General features: G+C 36.7%; 2 protein-coding genes across 2 annotated transcripts in view; one reads left to right on the top strand and one right to left on the bottom strand.

The window, feature by feature from the left end:
* The first annotated feature begins 2209 nt into the window (after positions 1–2209).
* Positions 2210–14765, top strand: LOC121425683 (1-aminocyclopropane-1-carboxylate synthase-like protein 1). The gene is made up of 12 exons (XM_041621843.1): positions 2210–2473; positions 2599–2658; positions 4578–4721; positions 6659–6725; positions 7662–7759; positions 9593–9670; positions 10019–10119; positions 11226–11367; positions 12265–12406; positions 12753–12892; positions 13469–13622; positions 14633–14765. The coding sequence occupies exons 1-12, from the start codon at positions 2342–2344 to the stop codon at positions 14674–14676; spliced, it is 1302 nt and encodes a 433-aa protein (XP_041477777.1). The 5' UTR covers positions 2210–2341; the 3' UTR covers positions 14677–14765.
* A 4932-nt stretch (positions 14766–19697) lies between these two features.
* The window catches only part of LOC121425343 (RRP12-like protein), a 55277-nt gene continuing 49435 nt past the window's right edge, over positions 19698–25539 (bottom strand). The window contains exons 24-28 of the mRNA XM_041621371.1: positions 23137–23345; positions 22461–22539; positions 21820–21905; positions 20429–20511; positions 19698–19819 (exon numbers count right to left, since the gene is read on the bottom strand). Of these exons, the coding sequence (XP_041477305.1) occupies positions 19726–19819; positions 20429–20511; positions 21820–21905; positions 22461–22539; positions 23137–23345 (551 nt within the window). The 3' untranslated portion in view covers positions 19698–19725. The remainder of the gene's footprint in view (positions 19820–20428; positions 20512–21819; positions 21906–22460; positions 22540–23136; positions 23346–25539) is intronic.

The raw sequence follows: 25539 nt of genomic DNA, 5'->3' as shown, positions 1-25539 counted from the left end.
CCAAAGTTCATTGACCTTACATGACCTTTGACCTTGATCATGTGACCTGAAACTCGAACAGGATGTTCAGTGATACTTGATTACTCTTATGTACAAGTTTCATGAAGCAGATCCATAAACTTTCAAAGTTATGATGGTAATTCAACAGATACACCCAATTCGGCCAAAGTTCATTGACCTTTGACCTTGGTCATGTGACCTGAAACGCGCACAGGATGTTTAGTGATACTTGATTACTCTAATGTCCAAGAGTTAATGAACTAGACCAATAAACTTTTAAAGTTATGATGGCAATTCAACAGATACCCCCGATTCGGCCAAAGTTCATTGACCCTAAATGACCTTTGACCTTAATCATGAGACCTGAAACTTGCACAAAATTTTCAGTGATGCTTGATTACTATTATGTCCAAGTTTCATGAATCAGATCCATAAACTGTCAAAGTTATGATGGGAATTCAACAGATATCCCCAATTCGGCCAAAGTTCATTGACCTTAAATGACCTTTGACCTTGGTCATGTGACATGAAACTCATGCAGGATGTTCAGTGATACTTGATTAACCTTATGTCCAAGTTTCATGAACTAGCTCCATATAGGCCTATAGGTTATGATGACATTTCAAAAACTTAACCTCAGGTTAAGATTTCGATGTTGATTCCTCCAACATGGTCTAAGTTCATTGACCCTAAATGACCTTTGACCTTGGTCATGTGACATGAAACTCTAATAGGATGTTCAGTAATACTTGATTAACCTTATGGCCAAGTTTTATTAACTAGGTCCATATACTTTCTAAGTTATGACATCATTTCAAAAACTTAACCTCAGGTTAAGAGTTGATGTTGACGCCGCCGCCGCCGTCGGAAAAGCGGCGCCTATAGTCTCACTTCGCTTCGCAGGTGAGACAAAAATCGGTGTTTTTGATACACTTTACGAGTGCACGCGCATCCCGCGTCCAAAACTGAAAAAACCCCATCCCTTTCAGGGACCGCGGAAGCGGGAAGGGGGGGGGGGGCCACTTCCATTCACGAGTGGATACCATGCGCGACCATGCATGGGGTCTCGAAAAGCACCCTAAACACGTAATTTCCATTTTCTGAACAAGTATTGGCGTTTGAAACCCTACCCTTAACGAGTATTGCAAAGAAAATGATAATCTTGGCAAATGTTCCCTGAAATGAACCCCTAAATAAGTAAAGGAATGTTTTATTGTTACGGGTCCTTCGGTCGTCGGCTATTTGGTTTAGATCGACCCCACCTTCTACACCTCGCGCAAATCGGACCCTAAACACGAAATGTTGGGGTAAAAAAGACATCCTTTATAAAACATTCTATCTTTGTTTTATCATCCCCGCAAATTCGACCCTAAACACGTAATTTTCCTTGCGAAATAGATACCCTTTTTTTCATTATTTTTGTGTTTTTGACACCTTATCACGTTACGTATGTACGTGCCTATCGTGAAAAAGACATCCTTTTTACGTGTTTTTTGGTCGCGCATGGTATCCACTCGTCAATGTAAGTGGCCCCCCGGGCAGCCAGCCCACTTTTTTTTCAAAACCGTGTACAAAAACGTGAAAATGACCATGTGATTGTGATTTCTTGCATGGTCAGCCCCCCCCACTTTAAAAACCGTTCCTTTAAACGCGTTTTTTTTTTGGTCACGCGTGTGTAATGTGTGTACATCAATATTTTCGACTGTCCCCGGGGCCCAATCCCCCAATCCCACGTTTTCTTCATATTATTTTCCGTTTCCCTAGTTTTAGCTCTCGGACTCGTTACCCTGCTCGGGACCTAATAATTTATTTATTTCCCTTCCCTCTTCCATTTTGTAACCTTTTTGTTGCTTCATTTTCCTCTAATTCTTCCTTCTCCTTTCTATTTTTCTTGTTTTCCTATCTATTTTTCTTCTTTTCTTTTTCCTTTTTTTTCTCTTTTCCATTCCCTTTTATTTCAGTCCCCCTTCCTTCCCTTGATCTCAATTTTTTTATTCTCAAAATTTAATGACCAAACGTAATAAGCCCCTCCCATCCAACGCTGACCACGCCCCAAATCTTGCGACTCTAAACAAAAAGTCGAGTTCTGTCAGCTAACTGCTGTGCCTGGCGCGGCGGCCGCCGACGTGGCCGCGACATTGGAAAAGTACAAACTGGCTGGATCGATCAGGAGCAGCACTGGGGTCAGTGCATAGAGTTATATGGGTCAGTGGTGGTCCTCGTATCGCTGGAGTAATCAGCCGAGCCGAAAGACGCTACATTTACGTGACTAAAACGAAAAATTGATGAGATATTTCTTTCTGTTGGTTGAGTTGATCATAGACAGTCACAATCAGAGAACATGGCGAGTTCCAATTTTGTATCCACCGATGCTATTTCTCAGAGAGCCAGGAATATGTTTGCCTTCGATTTTCCACTGAAAATTCTGTTTGAGAAAATGACGGAAAATCCGTATCACGAAGATAACAAGGATGTGAGTTTTGGCTTCATCTATTTCTAGTATTTCTTAACATCGTTGCACTGCTATGGCCATTCGAGATCGAGGGATTGAAATTTATTATGATGTATTTTTTTTTCTCTCTGTTGTTTTTATTTTAGGGCATCATTAACCTGTCTACAGCCTACAATGAAGCGGTGAAAGATGTTATTACTGAAAAGGTAATATAGTTGGGTGTACTGACTACTGGGCTGGCATAACAGATTACAATAGACTAGAATTATGGAATTAAGTCTTATCTATAAGATGAAAAATTGCCATCATCAAATTTGCACCTTGGTTGACATGAAAATTCCCTCAAAATTGTTCTCTCTGTCAGAATGTATTGTATGCCCAAGGCTGCAAGTCCAATTATCCTGCAAAGGGCATAAAAATGACGATGATGATGGTGCATGGTCATGGTGGTGATGATGATGATGACTCATAAATGATGATTATAATGATGATGATAAATAAAATCATTGATGTACTTATAGTACTGCTACTACAGCAACTATACTACGAGGCCTATATATACCTAGACAGCTGGCAGCCGTCTGTTTCGAGGAGTTTTTTAACATTTTTTTTAAATTTCTCCTCGTACACAGACGGCTCGCTATCGTACAGCCACCATTAGGGGACTTGCAATGCAAAATCCCCCGTCGGGGCTTTTCAATTTTTGTCTTTAATGAATAAAAATTTCGAAAATTATAGTGACCAGAGTGCAAATTTATATTCCCTCTTGGCATCTATTGCCAAAAAACAGAGAAAAATGAAGTTAAAAGGAACAAAAACAGTGACTTACCTCAGCTGTCGCGCAAATTCACTTCCCCGTTTTATCCGATCTTAAGTACATAAACATATGGCCATTGAGTCCCCTGTACAGATCGCGCTAGAACTTCGGTCTCTGTATTTGGTGAGTGAAGCCAACGAAGTTCAGCTGAACAACCAACAAAACAGAGACCGAAGCTTTTGGTCTAATATATACCATACTACTACTACTACTACTACTCTACTACTACTACTCTAATACTACTACTACTACTACAACCACTCTACTTCTAATTCTACTAATGCTACTAACACTGTATACTACTACTCATAAAATGATATCACAACAATTAGAGCAGTGACAGCTAGAGAGAATAGAACATGATCATACATGTCAGGGGCCACGAAAGTGACGGAACTCTGGGGGGGGGGCAATCAGTATATAATGCATAGCGGGTATGTGCCGCGGAGGGTGCCCCCATTTTTACACTCAAATTTCCGTTCCAAGGCATAGCATTTTTGTCTTATTGAGAAAAAGAACAAAGAAAGCCTCTCCAAAGCATAGCATTTTCTTCTTATCGAGGAAAAAAAAAAGAAATCCGCTCCAAAGCTTCGCATATTTTTCGTTACGCGGTTCCGGTCGCATTGATCTGATACAAAGAGCTGCAATTTTGGTGAAAAGCGGCCGCAGAGCACTGTCCGACCATCGCCTTTGTGCTAGCGCACCAGGCGGCTAGCTCCATCATACACACATGCCTGTTCCATAGGGATGCATACGCACTCACATGCTGGCGATCCGTTCCAAGGACCCCCGTTTTCACAAACATTTGTAGTTCCAAAGCATGTTCCGAGGACCCTCCTTTTTACGATAAGCCCGCTTCAAGGCACCCGTTTTTTGTCTCGCCCACGGCACATCCCAACACTTTTTTGGTCGGGTGGACCCCCCCCCCCGGCGTGGAACGGTTTTCAAAGTGGGGGGCTGAGCCAAAAGTGGGGGGGAGGGCTGACCATGCAAAAAATCACAATCCTATGGTCATTTTTACATTTTTTGAAAAAAAGTGGATGGGGGTGGCTGAAGCTCCCCCCACCCCACTTCCATGGCCCCTGCATGTCCATGGTTACAGGAACATCAACTTTGAAAAAAGACCGTAATCAAATAATTATAAATATTTTTTTGTCTCAAAATAGGCCCCATTACCCTATCATGAGAGAGAGAGAGAGGGGGGGGGGGGGGTTAAGATTAGGTAGAGGAAATATCTGACATCTCTGCTGTGCAGTAGGGTATCATGATCAAACCAATATTTTAATTATCTTGAATTTCATCATCTAGTTTAACCAGCAGGAACTAAAGAAATGGGACTCCTCGATGCTGCCCTATCCCAGTCACTGTCAAGGGGCTGCCTGCATGCGCAAAGTCATTGCAGAATTTTTGTCAGCTGAGACCAATGCTGCGCAAGGTCTTGATCCTGAGAAGGTAGGTCGTACTCATATTTGTTTATTATACTCTGCAAACATATGTTGTTAACTGGTGTAGTCGTAGGTGACCACACAAGTCATTTAACTCCAGTTTTAAATTTGCAGTGTTATTTAAACCGTTTATTTCCAAGTCATCTCATTCCAATTTGTCCAATTACCAACTCGTCTACTATCATTTGGTCTACCATCAGTTTGTCCACTATCCACATGGCCTCATTGTCAATTCGTTCACCCACCATTTCGTCTAATAACCAGTTGGTCCAATAGCCATTCAGTCCATAAACCGTTTTGTGTAATTAGACTAAGTGCTAATTGTGCAAAATGAAGTGGATATTAGACCAACTGGTTATGAGACAAAATGGTCATAGACGAAACGGTGTTTAAATGAAGTGATGATTGAACCAAATGGTTATTGGACAAACTGGTTGTTAGATGAAATGTTGATGGATGCAATGGCATATTAGACTAAATGAAAGTAGACCATGTGGTGAGTGGATGAGTTGGCAGTAGACGGATTGGCAATTTACCATTTGAACTCCCATGGGTGTAACACCTCTTGTTGTTACTTAGAACACTCTGTAGTGTTGTTCAAACTTTAGGTATAATGTTAATAACGGCTTAGGGTTTGATTCTCTCGGGACACCAGCTGGTGTTAGTTAATTGGGAAAATGATTATTTGACACTTAAACAGTTTAAATTTTGTTTTCTATGTCTATATTGTTGAGGATGATCCAATTCCCAGCCCCCCCCCCCCCCCCGCCCCTTTCAGATGGTCATTTGTACCTCTGTATGTTCCATATTATATAGGCTCAATTCAGGAAAAAAAAAGATCCTGAAAAAATCATTGTGATAGTGTGAATGTTTTTCCACTTTTCAAGAAATGTTATTGATTAGAGTATTTGTACATGGACCAAGGGGGTGTTTGTCAGAATTTGCTGCTTTGTGATATATGCTTTTGTTCAACACAGCTAGGCAAAATCATCCAAACCAAAGCACACGGTTTAGATTAGATAATTATCAAGTAGGGGAAGGCGGGGTAAGTTGAGCATAGGGGCAAGTTGAGCCACCAGCCCCAGGCCAATAATGAATGAGTCAGACATTGTGGTGGTGTCATGTATTGATGACCCATAGCATAACCCCTAACCCCACCACATTGTTTTCAACTTTGAAACAAAAAGTAGTTTTTTAGAGGGAAAAATGTGAATTTCAGTCAAAAAAGTAAAAAAGAGTGTGAAATAGATAAGTGCTTTATAAACACACACGTCTTTAAATATAATAAAGACATGATAACAACATTATTTGTCCAGGTATGGATCTTCATTCTTGTCATAGTCTTTTATATGATGGATGCATAATAAATGTGTGGATACAAAATTATCGCACTAAGATCGGACTGGGGTAAGTTGAGCCAAACAGCATGGGGCAAGTTGAGCCATGGTAATTCCTATGGTAATGTATCTTAAAAAACAAACAAACCATAAAATCGATTGAAATGCTGGCTGAAAGGAGCAAATTTACATGACTGCTCTTTTCCTTTTAAAGGATGTTAGTATTTATAGAGAATTGGCAAGTGAAGACTTTAAACAAAAAATTGACATGCTGGTTCTCCCCTCATACATTTTGTACATAGTTTTTGTGGCTCAACTTACCCCAGAAGGTGGCTCAAACTTACCCCATATATGGGGCAAGTTGAGCCATTTGACATCGTTTTTTTCAAAGGTCACGATGACTTTCAGTGTGGGGATAGAAAGTTATATATAGGTGGAAAATATTTCAGAAGAATTAAATTTCAAGGCAAGGTACTTATTTCGACAAGATTATTAATCATATCAATTCTAACATGCAAAAAGCAAAAACTGTCACAACTTACCCCGCCTTCCACTACATATTGCAGCACTGTAAATGCAATTCTTAATGTTGTATTTCATACTTTAGATGGTGATCATGGCTGGAGTAACTCCTGTAATAAATGTGATGGCATTTATACTCTGCAATCCTGGGGGTGAGTCTATCAGTTAAACAGGGGGATGTTTCACAAAGATTTAAGTGTGACTTAGATCAAAGTTTTACCTAAATGCCTAGTTGCGTGCGGTGTAAAAGGCTTGACCGCATTGGTTAGATCGTGCCATTAGGACGCACACTAACTGCGTATCAATCAATAAGATTGTGTGTTGCATATCATGTACGCGTTGGTGTGCGACTCTCAGTCATACTTAAATCTTTGTGAAACACCCCTCTGATGGTCAATAATGTGAAATATACTCAAGTTTCATATATATTCCAATACATATATTACAAAAAATATTGTTATTCAAGGTTTTGTTCAGCCATTGGAATTAAAATTGGGATTTTTAAAGCCATTAGAATTTAAATTTGGAACCTAGTGCCCTCTCTTGGTAATGTTCTTATTGGGGGTAGTAAGGATACCTCAGGAAAAGATTATATCCTGAACAAATTTTCAGGCCATCCATGCCTTAGAAGGGGTATTAGATAACAAAAATATGTTGAGGATTTTATTTCAACCAGGTACCCAGTCAAAACAATTCCGGTATAAAACCTGTAATTGTATCCAATCATCACATTTTGATTTCATATCATAAATGTTTTAGAGCACACTCAGTCAAATTATGAATTGGAATAGTGATTTAGGGATTTATCAAAATTAAAGAAAATTAAAGATAGGCTTTAAAGGGGAAATCCATCCTTGGTGATGAAATGAATGTGTTAAGTGAGAAAAAAAGAGAAAGACAGCGGTGTAAGTTTGAAAGAAATCAGACAAGGGGTTATGCAAGGCCACAAGGAGCGCATAGAGATATAATATCATATGAGCTGTACAGAGAATTGTTTTTTATCATTATAATAAATTATTATTATAATTTTTAATTATGATGATGATGATGTAAGTTACTATAATTCTTGTCTTTGAAATATGTTTCAGATACTGTGTTGACCCCTTCTCCAATGTATGGGGGTATACCACGGGACATCAAGTACCAGGCTGAAGTTAATACATATCCAGTCTATCTAAGCAGTAAGGTATGAATTGGTATAAATTATGCCCTCCGGTGACAGTTCATATATATCGCCTTACCCGTAGATCTACCAATGATCAGTGATAATTGGTCAATATAGTACCATACAGGGGCCGCGGAACCGAGGGGGGTGGGGGCTTCAGCCCCCACTTTTTTTTCCAAAACCGTGTACAAAAACATAAAAATGACCATATGATTGTGATTTTTAGCATGGTCAGCCCTCCCCCCACTTTAAAAACCATTCTGCGGCCCCTGCCATATAATGCCTGGTCAAGGTTTCGAGATGAGATTGTGTTATGAATGTATTAATCATCACTCAAGTACAATAAAGATGTAAACGGTCATAGGCCCTATCATGTTTAATGTGCTTCCGGCACTCAAGAGGCCATGATGGGAAGTACCCACAGCGCTTACATCTGACTCTGATGCTTGTATACTTGTCCGAGTGTGAGACTTACAATATATTACATTTTGTTTGGCCTCATCAATATTCATATAACACATAATACACAGGCATTAGAATTATTACATACACTTGAAACAGTTCAAATGCCCTCTGCTACTCCTTGGGCCTGAACTCTTCTTCCCAAGGTTCCTTTATTCATTATGCCCTCGATAATACATTCTACTTCCGTACACCTATTCTGATTCATCTATTCAAATTCTCAGAAGCCTGCTCTGTCATAATTTAGTGAAGTAGAGTATAATGGATAAATCAGATTGGGAAATAATTCATATAGTGTCAGGGCTACTTTTTTAAGTTATGGTGTTTACTGATGGGGGGGGGGCTATTTCTTTCATCTTAAGGGCTATTTTTGCACAACCAGCAATTGTGTGGGTAATAAAAAATCATCATTTTCCCCTATGTATAGATTTGATTTTCAAGATATTCTTGAATACTGTTTGTGGCCAATCTATAAAGGCGATTCTAGAAAAGAAGGACGCCCCAAAGCATGCTATTTGGGCAGATTTAGGAGTGATTTGGATCATCATGAGGGCAAAATCACCTGTTACCCTTGTGTATTTCCCACACTGAGATGTTAGATTACAAATTCCTGAATGTTATTGTTACTCAAACTGTGTCATGATAGCTTTGACATTATTTGCCAACTACCTTGAATGGCTTTGCTGAGCCCTGTTTTTATAGTAGTTATCATGATAGCAGTGTTACCATCTATTTAAGTTCTTATGTAAAATTGACCTTTGAACTTCATTAATATTTTTGGTTTGTGCATGCACAATTGCTTTGTAGATCTGACCCCATTCTTTGCCTTTGACACTGAAGTTCAGTTTATTACGCTCTCTAACAACATACATGAATCCAAGTTACAGTATCTTGTATCCTTGACCTCACAGATGTTTACGAACATACTTTATTGATGTGAAATGGAATAATAATAATAATGAATTAATAATTCAATTCATTTATTTGACATCCTTTAAAAACTTACAAACATATGTACAAGTATACAACAACAACAGAGTAATAAAAGAATTTGGATCACAGTATAAGCAATAAAAAAAAATTGGTAGAAATATAAAAGAAATGAAAATAAAATGTAGCAGATGTAGGAAGTCAGAAAGGCCATTGACCTGTCAATGATAATAATAATAATTATTATAATTATACATGTGATTGATATCACACTTTCCATCTCTGTAATTAAATGCTGAAGGTGCTTCAAAGCAAATAAGCAGAAATAAGAGAAGTACACTGTATATACATTAAAACATCTGACAAGTCCTTCATGAAATGCTTCCCTGATCAGCACCTGTATATCCAAGATGTCTATCTTGGTGTACAAGTATATTATCATGTGTTTAATTCTGTTTGAAGGCAGAACCGGATGGAAGAGAACCATACGAGCTGACTGTTCAACTACTAGAAGAAGCCTTGGAGAAAGCCAAGCAAGAGGTATGTAAAGAAATCTTATTAAAGGGAAAGCTCACCCTGATAAAAAGTTTCTTGTAAAAAATAGCAGAAAAAATAATAGAAAATACTGCTGAAAGTTTGATGAAAATCAATCAAAGAATAACAAAGTTATTAACATTTTGATTGTTTGATTTGTGATGTCATATGTGAGCAGCTTTCCTACATATTGTATTCAGGCCAGGGTGAACTTCCCTTTGAACATCTTCCTTAATGAAACCATTCAATTTTAAATTTAAATTAATTGTGTGAATAAATTGTTGATTTGCTGATACTAATGTGTTGCCAATTTGATAATAATGATGATTTTAATGTTTCATTTTTATTTGATAGGGTCACAAAGTGAAAGCCCTTATTCTTGTCAACCCATTCAATCCTTGTGGGACTGTTTACACCAGACAACAGATCATGGAGTACCTCAAATTTTGCCACAAGTAAGCTCTCATAGTTTTACAACTGTAACACAAAGAAATTAAATAAGGATTGTTTTTTTAAACACTCAGGGAGTTCTTTTATGTATAGCTTATCATATTTGACAATGTTATCACCCCAGCCATCGGATTCTGGATCGCTCACACATCCTCCGCTTCCTGGGGCACATTCTAGCTAGACTCTTTACAAAGAACAGTGTACAATATTTGAAATATCAATACTATTTCATGCATTAAATTTCAATAGTTTTAGGTCAAGGCCAATTTTCAACCAGGCACATAACAGCACAAGTTGGAAAGATGAATAAGGCACAAATCTTGACAACAAATTTGAGGCCAATGAGTGGGGCATCCAGGCTAGTCAACAGATGGGCAGCAAAAGAAATCATAGCCCTCAGTGGTCTTAATTAAAGCCTATTTATTTCCCAAAAGTTGCTTCCAGAATTAATACTGAACAAAAATATTTCCAGAAATATTATCACAGGGTTCTACAAATCTCATAGGCATCTAAATATCTACCATGTAAAAACACAAAGTAAATTTTAATGAAGAAAAGCAAAAGAATGAAAGAGGGAATGAAAATTAAAAGTTGTAATTCTCTTAACAGATGTACATGTAGTATATTTATGCTCAGTGGTGTCAAAATCTATCTATTGAAATATATATATTTGCTGTTCTTAATTTTTTGTTTAGATTTCATAATCTGTTGGTAATTTTTTAATCAATTTTATATCTTTTATGAAGGATTGTTTGTCTAATAAATGGTATGTGATAGATTATATATGAATATACTGTGACATCTAGGATAGTCATTGATTATGATTGTATGCTTCATTATGTCTAAGTCTGACTAAATCAAATGAGATTGATAATCTTGGATCAAGTTATCTTGAATGAAAACAGAAAAATTAAAGAATAAGATAAAAAGTTTGATTTTTTATATACTTTCTAAATGAAGGACAAAACTAGTTTTGTTAATTGCTGAATTATATTGACCTTTGTTAAATCATATTGAATATTATATTGATTATTATCTTGACAATCATATTACCAATTATAATGACAATGTAAAATGTTCCTTTTATTTATTTTTTTTACTTTATTTCCAGGCACAGTCTACATTGTGTTATAGATGAGATTTACAATTGCAGTATCTATGATAATTCTGTCCAGAGTTCGAGTATATTCACCTTTAACCCAGATGATCTACCCGATAAGGATAGGACACATGTCTTATGGGGAATGGCTAAGGTTTTTCTTCATTCATTAAATTCATTAGAGTTAGTCTCCTAAAGGATAATTAAATTTAAATGATGGTCTTTTTACATTGAAAATAAAATACAACACTATATTTATTTATCATTCATATTTGTTTTTTTCTAAGTTGAAATCCTACCAGTGCAAGGAATCATGATTGCACATATAATGGCAACATGCATATACATGTGGAGATAACCTTCAAAGAGAGCAGATATGAAGTTGGACAGGATTTTCTTTTTCTGTTTATCGTGTAACATTTCCACTATGTTGTCTTTGGAGCTTCCTGTGAAACAGTCTGTCTACTGCCCCTCTATCTCATCACCCACATGTCTGGCTTTCTTCTTTTTATAAATTGTACATAAATTAATTCCTGCCTAAAGCTTTAACATAAACAGATTACTAATGTGAATTCTTCTCCAGTATCATTTAACGTTCCAATCATACAAAAGTTTACAGGCCATTAATTTTTTTTATTTGAAAATTGAAGATCTATAGTGCCTTCTTTCTTCAATGTTTATACTTTTCTTAAGGTAAGGCCATTTTGAGCTCTTGCCTTTAAAAAAAATCAGTGATTGGTTAATCAGAAATCTAAGGACAAAGATCTTGAAATTTATAGCTTGTTTCATGCAAAGGAAGAGGATTTAATAACAAAAAGAAAAATTGATATTGATTGAACACCTGATAAAAAATAAATTTTCATGTAAAATCACAAAATTTGTCAAATAAAATACCATTAAAATGTATATCCTCTGTATCATAACTGCTTTGGGGCATACTCATTCATATAACCTGTACTTAAATTGGAAAAGTGATTTGCAACGATTTGGGGATTCACCAACTCATAGAGTAGGATTTCAAACTTTTTACTCCCTCGTATTTTTCTTTCAGGATTTTGGAATGCCAGGTAGTCCGGTAGGAGTAGCATATACATGGAATCCCAGTGTCTTGGCTGCCCTGATTGCTTTGGTGGATTTTTATCAAGTACCTCTGTTTCTCCAGATTGCTGTGACAAAAGTTCTAAAAGACAAAGGTATAGAAAACAAATTATATTAAAAAATGTATAAATAAATGAAATCGTTTAAGATTGAACCGTATGCTTTTCTACAGGCCCCTCTACTTTCAATGCAAATCTTTAGATGGTTCCTTTTTGTCTCGCCTGCATAGCAGAGTGAGACTATAGCCACTGCTTTTCTGACTGCGGCGGCATCTAACACCAACAAAAATGCCTATTAGGGTTCTAATGGGTATAAAGACACAAATAATAGCGCAAATAATAGCGTGACAATGTGAGATCACTGTCCCCTTCAAATTGTGTTTTTTTCTTTAAAAGTCTATGTTGGATTTATCGAATATTTACATTTCTTTTTAAAATTCAGAATGGTTAAAATGGTACCTGTCAACCCAGAAAAGCATGTTACTCGAATCTTCCAACATCGTGCAGGAAACATTAGATGAGCTTGGGGTACAGTATGTGAAACCAGCTGCTGGCTTATTCTTATGGGCAGACTTTAGAAAGGTATATACTCTAATTTACTTGTTTATAACAGCTACTCTAACCACATTAACATGATATTTTCAATGTATTTTAATCGGAGACATGATATTTGCTTGGGTTTTAACATTTCAGAGGGTAGAGGATTGTATTAGACTTTTTGGTTCAGAATATTTTAAAGATAATGATAAGGGTTTTATTTAGCTTTGGAAGTTAGATTTGATGTTTTGCTTATTAGTGCAGATTTTCCATCGGAGCAATTGTTGCTGGAGCAAATGTAATGAAACCATTTTTATTATGATCAAGTTCAAGTTGTTATATTACAGTTGTAACTTAAAAAGAAAAGGAATCTTCAAGTGATTTATGCATGCATATTTGCTGTACACCTATATTTTTAAAAACATGAAATCACTATTGCGCTCCCTAAATATCCATATGAACAGAAAATAGAGCTTTATAAAGTGCCTTTTGACATGATCAATGTTTTGCTGTGACAGTGAGTTTAACATCACACCAGCGCATTAATTGAAATCATTAACCTGTGAAACACCATTCATCTGTAGTTGTAGGTTCAAAGATTTATTTCTCATATTTCTGCAGTTCATCCCCAATGCAACCAAGGAATCTGAGATGGCGTTCTCCATGCACTGCCTTGACAATGGGATCGCCATTGCACCAGCCTCGTCATTCTATTACAACGAGTATGGCTGGGCGAGGATCATCCATACTTTACCAAAGGAGATCCTCATCAAAGGTGATTAAAATCCATTTTTTTTTATGGCAGCTTTTCTACTAAGCTACTGAACAAAAAGTTTGAGCTACATGTACATTTGTCCAAACTTTTGTAAGAGGAATTCTGGTCCAATGTTTGCATGCCCTTCCAATCCTCATATTGCTACATCTAGACAAAACACAAAATATTAGGGGATCGTTAAATGACATGATGACATCGAAAACCTTTTTCCCCCAAGGCTCCTACTGAGACGTTCAGACCTGAATTCACCAAAGTTGTTTTGAATCTATGGTTTGAAGCCATGGTTCAATGCAAATTTCATGCAGTGATTACACTTAATCAGCGCATTCATGTAGATTCATAAGCATCCAATGCTGATTGTGCACTTTAATCTCGGCATGTTAAATTGGAGCATGTGAGGTCATGGCATTATTGAGCCCACTGTTTTGAATTAATGGGTCCTCTCATTGTGTTGATTTTGAAAAGTGGGTCATTAATAACAGTAACCTTAATAACTAGCCCTGTGATAGAATCATGCACTCATTTTGGGACACTGTCTTTATGTACATGCACATGCTGATAAGTGTAATCAGTGCATGAAAGCAAGCATAAACCATGGCTTCAAACCACGGCTTCAAACCACAGATGCAATATCACATTTTATGAATGTAGTTCTATTTGTAATTTGTTGGTACTCATGAGGGTGACACAACATTTGCTCCTGTGACAATTGCTCCGGTCTTAATATCTTTGAAGGCTTAGGATTAGAGTAAGGATTGCAATAGAGTTTTTGGTTCAGAACAATGTAAATATTGTGATTAGGGTTTATTTAGTTTTCGAGGTTGTTTTATGTTTCGCTTAATGTGCCAATTCTCCATCGGAGCAATTGTCGCCGGAGCAAATGTCATGGAACCCTCATGAGAAATAGAAGTCTTCATGTGATTCTTGAAGTGATTATGAGTTGTTACTCTGTTCTGTTTTAATAAGTGTAGCTGAATTCATTGAACAAACGTTTTCTGTTTTATTTTCAGCCATGAAGAGACTCAAAGCATCGTGTAGATCATTCCAAGGTTAACCAGCACTTAGCGAGAAAGGGCGCTTTCCATTCCACTGCCTTATTATGAATGATGTAATATAATACACAATAATGCAAAATGCTGATTCAGGATTTTCCAACGGGGGGGGGGGGGCATTTTTGTACAGAAAAAAATGAATAATGCCCCCCAACAAAAAAGATGATTTATGTCAGGAATAATTCAACAAGCAAAATAAAAAGGTATTCACTACTCAATGGAGGTCACCAAAAAATGTCTTCACTTGAAGGGGGGGGGGGGGGGGGTCAGGCCGGGTGTTTCCTTACCTCATCCACCACTGATACATGTACATAGGTAGCTGTAGAGATCATGTTTACAACCACAATGCCATACAGAATAATATCTATCTAGGCAATACAGGGTAAATATGACAATTTGATTACAAAATGGATATGCCTGTTCCCTTTAGTATGAACTAAATACTTTATTTAGTGATTTCATTTTGTTACCATTCATTTCATTTAATCCACCTTCATGTATAGAAGTAAAAATATATATTTACCATGTGTACAATTAAATTGGGTGTTGATATATAAGGTGGATGCCCATTAAAATACAGAAAGCTTCAGATCTTTTGATTCCAAATTGCTTGCAGTTCCCAAATCCAAGAAATCGGGGGAGGGGGGGTATTACACATTTGCATATGCTGGACCTTTCTTGTGGAATCAGTTGCCAGTTGAAATATTCTATCCGTAATATTTCAAATATAGATCCATTTGTTTAAAATTGCCTCCTAGTAGTTTCCTCTCATTGTCATGATTGTGTTTTTTTTTATTCTTTGTCTTTTCCATGTAATCTTTCCTTTTCTCAGTGCCTTGAGCACAGAATCCATGTGGATTTGGTGCTTTAGAAATACTCTACATTATTAATATTATTAGAGAGCTTATCACCAGGGGTTGAAATAAAGCATATAAATGTTTGAATTGTGACAAGTAACGTACAATGAGATGTGAGTACAGAGAACAGGAACTGCTTTGTATATCCCATTCAAAACATTTTGTGAGGGTAATATCATTAATTTCCCTTCAAGTCTGGTAAATTTATGTGAATGGTTTTATGCAACAATCAATACAAGCAATTAATTTAATTTAATTGCACCATTTTATGTTGCAGAATAAATGGCATATCATATCCTCCTTGAATGCTATACATGATGTCAATCGTGTGTGTGTGATAGTAAGTGTTGGATTTTGATTGACTCTGATACATGATATACAGTATATGAAAGACTAATAGATTCATATAGATGCAATACATGTCCTATTGTAATATACTTGTACCTTGTTCAGTGTTAAAGCCTGTGTATAGCTTTGGTAAAGGGTCAATAATGTGATTGATAATCGAATATCAATATGACAGTCTTACTGAAGCGTAGATACCGTTAGATGTTTTTCCAACTGCACTTCTCTGAGAAAATTTCAAATATTCAAATCTTGGATATATAGCGCCCTCTCTCCGCGATGCTTGTTTTAAATTAAAAAAATGGGCATTCAAGCACTTATCTTATAAATTTAGTGATTAGATATCCAAAAGGTACAGACAAAGATCATATCTTGAAAGTTTCAGCCCATTCCATGATTTGGAATAGGATTTAATTGAAAGACAAAAACACACAGATATTTTAATTTGATCGGGTGACCCGATCAAGTTAAATTTCCATGTAAAATCGCAAAATTTATCCTGTAAAACACATTTTCATTTCATATCCTCCACATCATAACTGTTATAGGGCATATCGATTCATATTAGCTAGCAATGAATTGGAATAGTGATAGGTGCATTTTGGTGGATTTACCAAAACTATACACAAGCTTTAATGGAGGAGGAAAAAAATGTGTTGTGCAAATGTAAGCAACAAGGTGTAGGACTTTGGTTTACTCATATGCATGTACAAATTTCAAGACTGAAATGATACATTTATATCAATGTAACCGATGTTCTATTGAAATCCGTCTTGTTCATTCAAAGAGAAACAAAATGATTCAATTCAAGAGTCTAATTATGTTATGCCTTCATATTTATAAACAGAAATACATGCCTAAGCTGCATGTGTATCACATTCATGCAAACAGTAATATGCCTACTGATGTGGCAACAGGAATGTCATGTACAATTCAGGTACATTTATAATTCTTGGATACTATTTTACCAATATTTCATGTTTATTGTATTCAATGAAGCATGAAAAAAAATTACAGAAATTATGAGAAATCTATTTTAATAATAAAAAATATTTTATATAGCACTAAATTTAGGAAAATGTAGAAAAAAAATCTTGCCATTTCCCTATCAACGAGATTGTTGATTATAGAATTGATTGACTGTATTAATTTATGTACTAATACAGGGAGTAGCCATATGTCAAAAGCCTTTTAAAAAGGCTGCTTTGTCATATCAACTTTAGTATATATTTTGTTATGTTCGGTATTGGAAATTTATGTTGTTATGCATTTTAGAATAACATTTTAGTAGACATGAATAACCATCTTTTCTCAGGATTTATTCAGAATTTTTTTGGATATTTCAATACCATCCCTATCACAGGTGGTAGTTTGTTAGTGCAAGCATCATTGAAATAGTCAATGTATTAAAACATGTTCAATTTTCATGTTTTCAATATTGTTTGGTTTATATCAGTATCTTGATTAGATTTCAAGATCCATTCATATCTGCTAATCTGTGGAGAAAAATCATGCCTATATTTTATATTTGTATAGTTATGTAAAATTGTTATGTTAATCAGAAATCTTTTGATTCTCTATGTATTGTACATGTATAATTCTGAATGCATATGATGCATGTACTTGTATTTACTCTCATTAAATATAGATAATTTGAATTTCTTTATACTAAGTTCTTGCCCCTTTTCACAAGCCATGTCTCTTAACCCTTTGAACCCTGAATTATTTGGGGCGGTCGTGACATACACCCTGAATTATTTGCACATAAATGACTTCTCGACCACATTCATACAATCCCCCATGATTCGAGACCCAACGGCACCTTCCCCCCGCTAGTACCCGGCCCGAGCTGGCTGAAGTTGTTTGGCTTCTCGTAGACCTAGTCTACGATCAGAAATATCAAATTTAGTGTCTGTTTTGGGCTCAAAATCACTGTTTTCACCAAAGTGAGATATACCAATTGCTTCCCCATAGTAAGCACGTGACTCACCACGTATTACCGCACCTACGACACGAGCAATCACAAAAAAGTGGCATATTTTGGCCATTTTTGAAGCTAAATCCTTCCGAAATCATTGCCGACATTGACTGAAATTATCGACTAAATATTCCTACACGTACTAGAAAGATGACGTCATTTTAGAAGATCACCTGACATTTAGAATCCATGCTTTTGAAATCACGTGGCTGTAGCCGGAATATTCTGGCATATCGGGTATTTGCATGTTTTCTGGCAGGCCGGTATTCCGGCCTATCGGGTTCAAAGGGTTAAGGGTTGCATAACCATTTCCTTGTTCTGTATAGTATTACTACATGTATATTCTATTTTTATGATTGAAAATAAAAATAAAATCTAATATTAGATTATATTTTGGTTTAAAAAGATTTGAAATGAATAAAGTCCGATTGCAAATTGAATGTTTTACTGAAATTCCAGAGATGCCAAGTTCAAAGACCAGCTATGGGTGAGATTTCTGTGAATCTGAGTGAGATCACAGACATTGTGAACAATGTATATGGGGATAGGCTGTGATAGTTGCGTGAGACAGAGATTTGAGGGGATGAACAAGAGTCCAAAATGCTTGAGTCTCACGCATAATGTGTGAGACTTGGTAGCTCTGAAATTCATTATCCCGGCCCCCTCTCACTCTTTCCGTCTCTTATCTCGCTTAGTGTAATTTACAATGGGAATTGCATCATCAGAATTCATCGACACTTGTAAACACTCAATTCCAATAAATTAATCATTCTTTGGTAGAAATTACATAAAATAAGAGTCAATTGAAGGCAAAGTCATTTAGTCATGATAATACATGTATATTTACATAAAACTCTACATGCACTTAATGTATTGTTTATACAAATACAGATATGAATAATTTAAATGAAAATCATGTAATAAAGCAAATTAATGTTTCATAAGCTAAAGAGCAAGAATTACACAAATAGTGCTGGGCGATCTATCGATATTGAAATTATGTGGTATCGAATATTCGATAATGGTTATGTGATTATGTTAATATATCGCGGTAACGAGACAACAGCAAAATATTGTCGATTATGAAAAGTTCATCACTATTTGTTGACCACAAATACTGCTCTATACTGCTTCAATCTAACTCAGAATTTGTTGAGGTTGATACCCAAATGCCCAAATTCTTCTGCGATTTTGATAATTTGAGTCGATCAGATTTGTCCTAGATGATGTCGTGGCAAATTTACCGTGTTGCTGCAGCAGAGACAGCATATGCGTAAAAGAGGTGCCTTGGAGATGCAGCGGGTTGCTGTGCTGTTACAATGTGTGTGATGCGATAGCACTAAGATAAATTGGCAACTTTGTTGCTGTCAGATCATAGTGCGATCTGATTCAAAGTAAAATTTAAAGCTCCCCCAAATCATGTAAACTGACAGACCAAGGGAAAATATTTTCCATCAAATTATGTTTGTTTTGATGGTGTTATATGAAATCTGTGTCCAGGCTATCCCAGAACAACAGCGGCCACATACCCATCATGGCAGTTTTCAGCACTTCAACACCTATTTTCCTACACATCATTTGATGCGATTGACTCAGCCCCACATTTATGTGGTGACATCGTATGGTAAACAACAGGGATATATGGAAGCACATGCAGAGACAGTCTCGAAGCAAACAACTATCAACTCGAGGAGACATTTTAAGTTCTTTGCTCGAGGAGTTCCCTGTGCTGTATGTGGTGTGATCGCATGTTAACACCAGTGATATAATATGGAAGTATGTGCAGAAATGAAAACTAAATGCAAACAGCAATCAAATTCTAGTTTTGATTTCAGTTTTTTTCTCTGCTAGAGGGGTTCCTTCAGATGCCATCATCGTTTCTTCTTTGACTTGTTTTTCTTCATTGCCATCTTGCTTCCTCCTTTACTTAGTGAGCTCCACTGACCGGCCGCCTTTTTCTTCATTCTGTTGAAAGATGAAAATATGACAAATATTTTTATGAAACTCATACATGCAGTATGATCACAGTACTGAATTTAAAACAATTTCATAGTAATGAAAGAAGCCCATAAAGAGACATACAGGTTAAATGGCTCCGTAAAATTATCAATGAAACCCGAACAAAATTACACGAGGGCCTAGGGCGATTTTGCCCCTGAAATGTTCAAAAGACTCCTGAAGATAAATAAAGAGCCGTAGAAAATCTACATTCATTGCAATATTAATGCCTATTCAATGCTGCATATTTTGTTCCATGACATTTGTTCTGGCGACAATTGCTCCGATGGAAAATCTACATGTTAAACCAAATCTAAACAAACCCTATTCCTAATCTTTTCTCTAATTTCTGAAGCAAACACTCTCTTACAATCCTAACTCTAACCCTATGCCTCTAAAGTATTAGGACTAGAGCAAATGTCGCAGGAGAAAATGTCGCAGGAGCATGTGTCGTGTAACCACAGATTCAGGCAGTAGGCTGTGAAAGTTGCACCCGAAAAATGAAGAATTTTGTGCCTGCACTGGAAGAGATGGCATTCAAGGCAGTCATGATTTGTTCTTTGCTATAATTCCTACCTTCTATTCAGCTGCTGCCTGTTGAGTGGAAGATACGCAAATGGATCCTGCTTCCCTTTCTTCTTCATGTCACCGCCAGCTTTCTGTAAATTTAAATTAAAAACAATTTTCACAGATTTGGTTAAATTCTTGGAATAACAAGCAGGATTAAGATATTGCAAAAAAACTCACAGAAGTCATTCAGAAATTACTATTACTGTCTACAAAGCCACTGAAATCAATTGACACATTAGATATACAATCAGATTGATATTAGACCCCATTTACACATAGGACGGTTTCATTGAGTTGGCTTCACGCCGGCCTCAAGCCGACTTAAAAAATTACGCAAACGTGTTTACACATAGCAGAAAGGTCAGCTTAATGCCGCCTTGAAGGTGGCTTGACAACCCCCTGTTTACACATCCTGTACGGCGACCCATACAATACGACTTGAAAGCTGCGATACCAAGGTAAATGCAATAGAGCTGGATTATGAATGATGTATCCCAAATATTGAGCAAGCCAAGGATCACGGGACTCTTGAAAGCCGACCTCAGTCCGCTTCGTGTTTACACATACGAGAAGGTGGCTTAACGCCATCTCAAAGTCGACCTCAAACCACCTCCAGAGGTGGGCCAAAATCGGGGCGGCGTCAGTCCACTTCTGTCTTTACACATTCGTTCACATATGTAGGTGTAAATGGGGCCTAAATGACCCCCGCTCTATATCAGCCACCTGCCTGCAGTGACAATTAAAACCCGATTCCCACCGACGCATGTTATGTGGGTAAGTATTTGTCTGTAGAAGTCACCTGTCTATAAAGGTCACATTTTCTGTTATCCTTTGGTGGTCAAAGATTCAGTGTAATTCTTAATTCAATTCATTCAACATAATTTGATAATAAAAACACAATTTCTTTCTTGAATTTAAGTCATCAGGATGTAGCAAATACACAATGCAATCATGAGCCAATTAGATATTTATAGGAGCACATTCTGGGCCCTGTCTTACAAAGAATTACTGATCCAATCAATCGCAACTTTATGGAAATCAATCCATCTCCTTGGTAAGCAAAGATTATAAAGCTAAATCTTCAAAAGAATGATGAATGCATGAATATATATATCTTGAAAATGTTTTGAACAGATTTGCATTTTAGATGCTGGCGGTCCACAGTTGAGGTTGATTGGATCAATCCTAACTCTTTGTAAGACGGGGCCCCCACAAACTATGTTTTGAATAAGCTTTCCATACATGCCAATACCACTTACTAATTTGATTATCGCACTTATATTGTCTTGGTAATTCAAAAAAGAAGGCTGCAACACCTAACCAAAAAAGTTTAATGACTACTTATAGACAAAACCATGGCACTAAATCATAAAGCTTTATAAAAGACTTGATCCTACCTTAGCAGCATATTCTTGACCAGGTTTCATGACGGGTTTCTCTTTCTTAGGGACCCCGATAGGACGATGGATACCGCTCCCTCCAGCTGTTTGGGGATGATATGAACAGAGTTTCATGTGAGAAAAAGAAATCGGGGACAAATATAGGATATCCGTAATTAGAAGGATGTTTGTTGGTTCAAAAGTGTAAAAAAATCACTGCACACCTATGTGTATATGCAACCACCTTAATACTTAATATCTTGCTACATATACACTCTAAATAAGAAACAAAAATCTCAAGATGTATAGTTTTTCATTTTAAATGTACAAAAAAATCAGGGTAAAACAATATTCACCTCTAAATTCTTTAGCTCAATACCTCATAAATTTTGAAATATGGTCAATTCCATCAAGGAATAAATCATTATGTACATCCAAACCAAATTTTCTCAATTTTTTTTAACACTTCACTTTAATATTTACAGTTCATATAGAGTAGAAAAAAAAACATTTCGAAAGGCCCAAAATACTGGAGTTGGGAATATATATTTTATATAATTACCCATGTGATTTATTTGACTTCATTACCAAAATTTCATACATAAAATTTTAAGTGTGTACTAAAAAAAAAGACTCATTAGACTTATGATGCTGCTGACCTTTGTACTTGGTAGGCGTCTCGTCTTCATCATCTGATATACTGAGATCCTCAAGCTTCCGTTTTGTTGTCTTTTGAAACTAATGAAAAATATAGAACAAAAGCAAAACGATTTAAACAGTAAGAACATGAATGAACAATGTTTAAATCTCACACCTACCGCCACCACCATAATATTTGCCAAATCACAATAAATACAGTATTACAATGTTGTCAGGAATAACTCAAAGAGAATACACAGTTCCAGTAAGATACTATTTTCTGAAATACTAATATCCTCAATAAAGCAGAAATTGGCTGGAATTTGATTCCATATTAATAGAATGCACGTAGAATCATCTTGCTAATCAAGAAATTCTACAGTATTTCATTAAACCACTATATGTAGATGATGCTTTCTGCACAAAAGCTCTTCTTCTCTTCTTACAAAAATCTTTCAGTTCTTGGGGTGTTTCACAGACAGTCAAGTATGATTAAAATTCATGCTTACGTACCAATGCATGCATGCATGTTTTACGAGTAATCTTATTGATTTTACATATACATAGTATGGCATGCACCATGTAGCATATCCTGACCAAAACAGCAATGCGCTGACTGTAAATAATTGCAATATTTCTTTGTTGAATCTTTGTGCCCCCCCCTCTGCCATTTTCCTATAAGAAACTTCTCCTCACCTTTGAAAATTCATCATCCATCATATCCTCCAAATCCTCAATCACTGCTCCTCCTTCTTTGGCCTTCCCTCCTTGTTTCTTCTTCCCCTTCACCTTCTCTCCTCCTTCTTCTTCCATCTCTGCAATGAGGAGCCTACCATCTGGGAGGGTCTTGAAGTTATGCTTGATGTGACCCGCTGATTGGGTCTCCTTCGATTCTGGTTTGGTGGCTAGTTGCAGGGGGTAAAAAGAATTGGAATGAATGGATTCATTGTCAACGAACATCAAAGGTGTTTGTGCTCACAGGTTTGGAAAAACGCAATCATAAGAGAGAATATACAAGTACAATAGAGTACATTATATTCAATGATGAATGGATCTTTAAATAAAATATTAGATACAAGTATGAAAAGTGACATCCAGGTGCACAGGGCAACCAAATAGGAGATATGTTGATCTTGTACACCTCAAAGAGACCATTTATATGGTATTGTACATGGCCAATTCGGTCACATCCATGAGGTGCGTAGACAACCAGAGCATGAATGAAACACATCGCTCCATGTTGCAGGAGAGAAGAAGCAGCAAAGCTCACTTGGTTTAGAGTGCCTGTTTCGGATGATATTGCATGATCTCAACGTGAGGGCTTCGAGTCCCGCTTATCGAAACGTGGCAAACTACAATCTCATGCTAGCGTTGTGTGTTAGCGTGCACAACTGCTGTATTCAGTGCACATGTGAATGCATTTGGAAAAAACTCCATCGGAAAATAGAGTCTGAACAAGTGCATGTTAAAAACAATACACTATTAGTCAAAGAGAAGTCAAAGCATAGGGTGTTCACCTGGTGTATTCTGCCCAACTTTAGCAAAAGTAAGCAAGTGACACATCAATTAAATTTGAGTTAATGTTGTTTCTGAAACACCATTTGAATGTTGCACATTGTGGCAAAATTTTGGGAAGAAATGATAGTTCTTTGGAAGATATCGAAGAAAATATGCTGTTAAGTTGCATTAACGGCTATTAAAGTAAATGACAAATACACATTGCTCATTTACAACAAATGGTACTTTTGTAACTTGCTTCCTTATGCCAAAGTACTGCAGTATTGCACACAGTCCCTGGCAAGACCTCAGTAGGGGTACAATAATACAACAGAATGTGGTCTGTACTCAGAGAGGAAAAAGAAGAAGATTTTGCATGGTTTGACTCTGCCAAGCAATGCCAAAAATATACAATCTGCATTAAAAACATTGCAGCATGGTCACCAGCATTTGGAGCTCACACTGATGTTCCAAATCACATAAGGTGTTCAATCTTGAACATGAGGATAGGAATGGACTGTACAGTGCAATTTACTAAAGGAATGGGAATATATCCTCCCAAACTGTTTACAATGCTTCTACTAGTTTCAATCTATTGGCATTAATGTACCTCTGTTCGATTCTGTCATGAACGTTTCTTCTAACCACTCTTTAATTAAACCAGTCCATTTGTTGTAAGCATCACACCAAATGTTTAGTAGTCTTCGCATTCCCTTCTTCTCTCTACTATTCTTCCTAAAAAGATCTCTGTAACAGAGCGCACAGAATTATTTCGTTCACTTGACCAACTGCCAAAGCAAACACAAAGGACTGAGAAATGGCACATATTCACTCTATATGACCAACTCTGAGACAGCGCACAGAAATACTTCGTAAATCTGACAAACTGCAGAAGGAACAGAAAAGGGTTGAGAACTGTCACATATTCACTCTATAAGACTAACTCCACAAGGATAGTCAGCAGACTTACTTTTTTCACTTGACAAACTGTAGAAATCAGAAAAAAAGGACTGAGAGAAATGTTACATATTCACTCTATATGACGAACTCTGCAACAGAGTGTGCAGAATTGCTTGTTCATCTAAAGAACTGCCGTAGCAACCGCAAAGGACTGAGAAATGTCATATATTCACTGTGTATGACGAACTCTGCAACAGAACTTACAGAATTACTTCATTCATTTGACAAACTGCAGAAGCAACTGAAAAGGACAAAGAAATTTCACATATTCACGCAATATGACTAACTCTGCGACAGAGCTTACAGAGTTACTTCATTCATCTGACAAATTGCAGAAGCAACAGAAAGGGTTCGAGGAATGTCACATATCCTTCTACATGACTTACTCTACAAGGATAGCTTGCAGACTTACATTGTTCACCTGACAAACTGTAGACATAACAAAGAAGGTCTGAGAGAAACATATTCATGTCACATATTCATTCTATATGACTAGCTCTAAACAGAGCGTGCAGAATTGCTTTGTTCATCTGTCCAACTCCAGAAGCAAACGCAAAGGACTGAGAAATGTCACATATTCACTCTATATGACTAACTCTACAACACACGGCTGTTTCACTCCCATAGGCTATGTACAAAATA

Source organism: Lytechinus variegatus, chromosome 12 (assembly GCF_018143015.1).
Source record: "Lytechinus variegatus isolate NC3 chromosome 12, Lvar_3.0, whole genome shotgun sequence".
In the NCBI taxonomy this organism is placed as follows: domain Eukaryota; kingdom Metazoa; phylum Echinodermata; class Echinoidea; order Temnopleuroida; family Toxopneustidae; genus Lytechinus; species Lytechinus variegatus.
The sequence above is the reverse complement of the archived record's forward strand: the minus strand, read 5'-3'. Positions and strand labels throughout refer to the sequence as shown.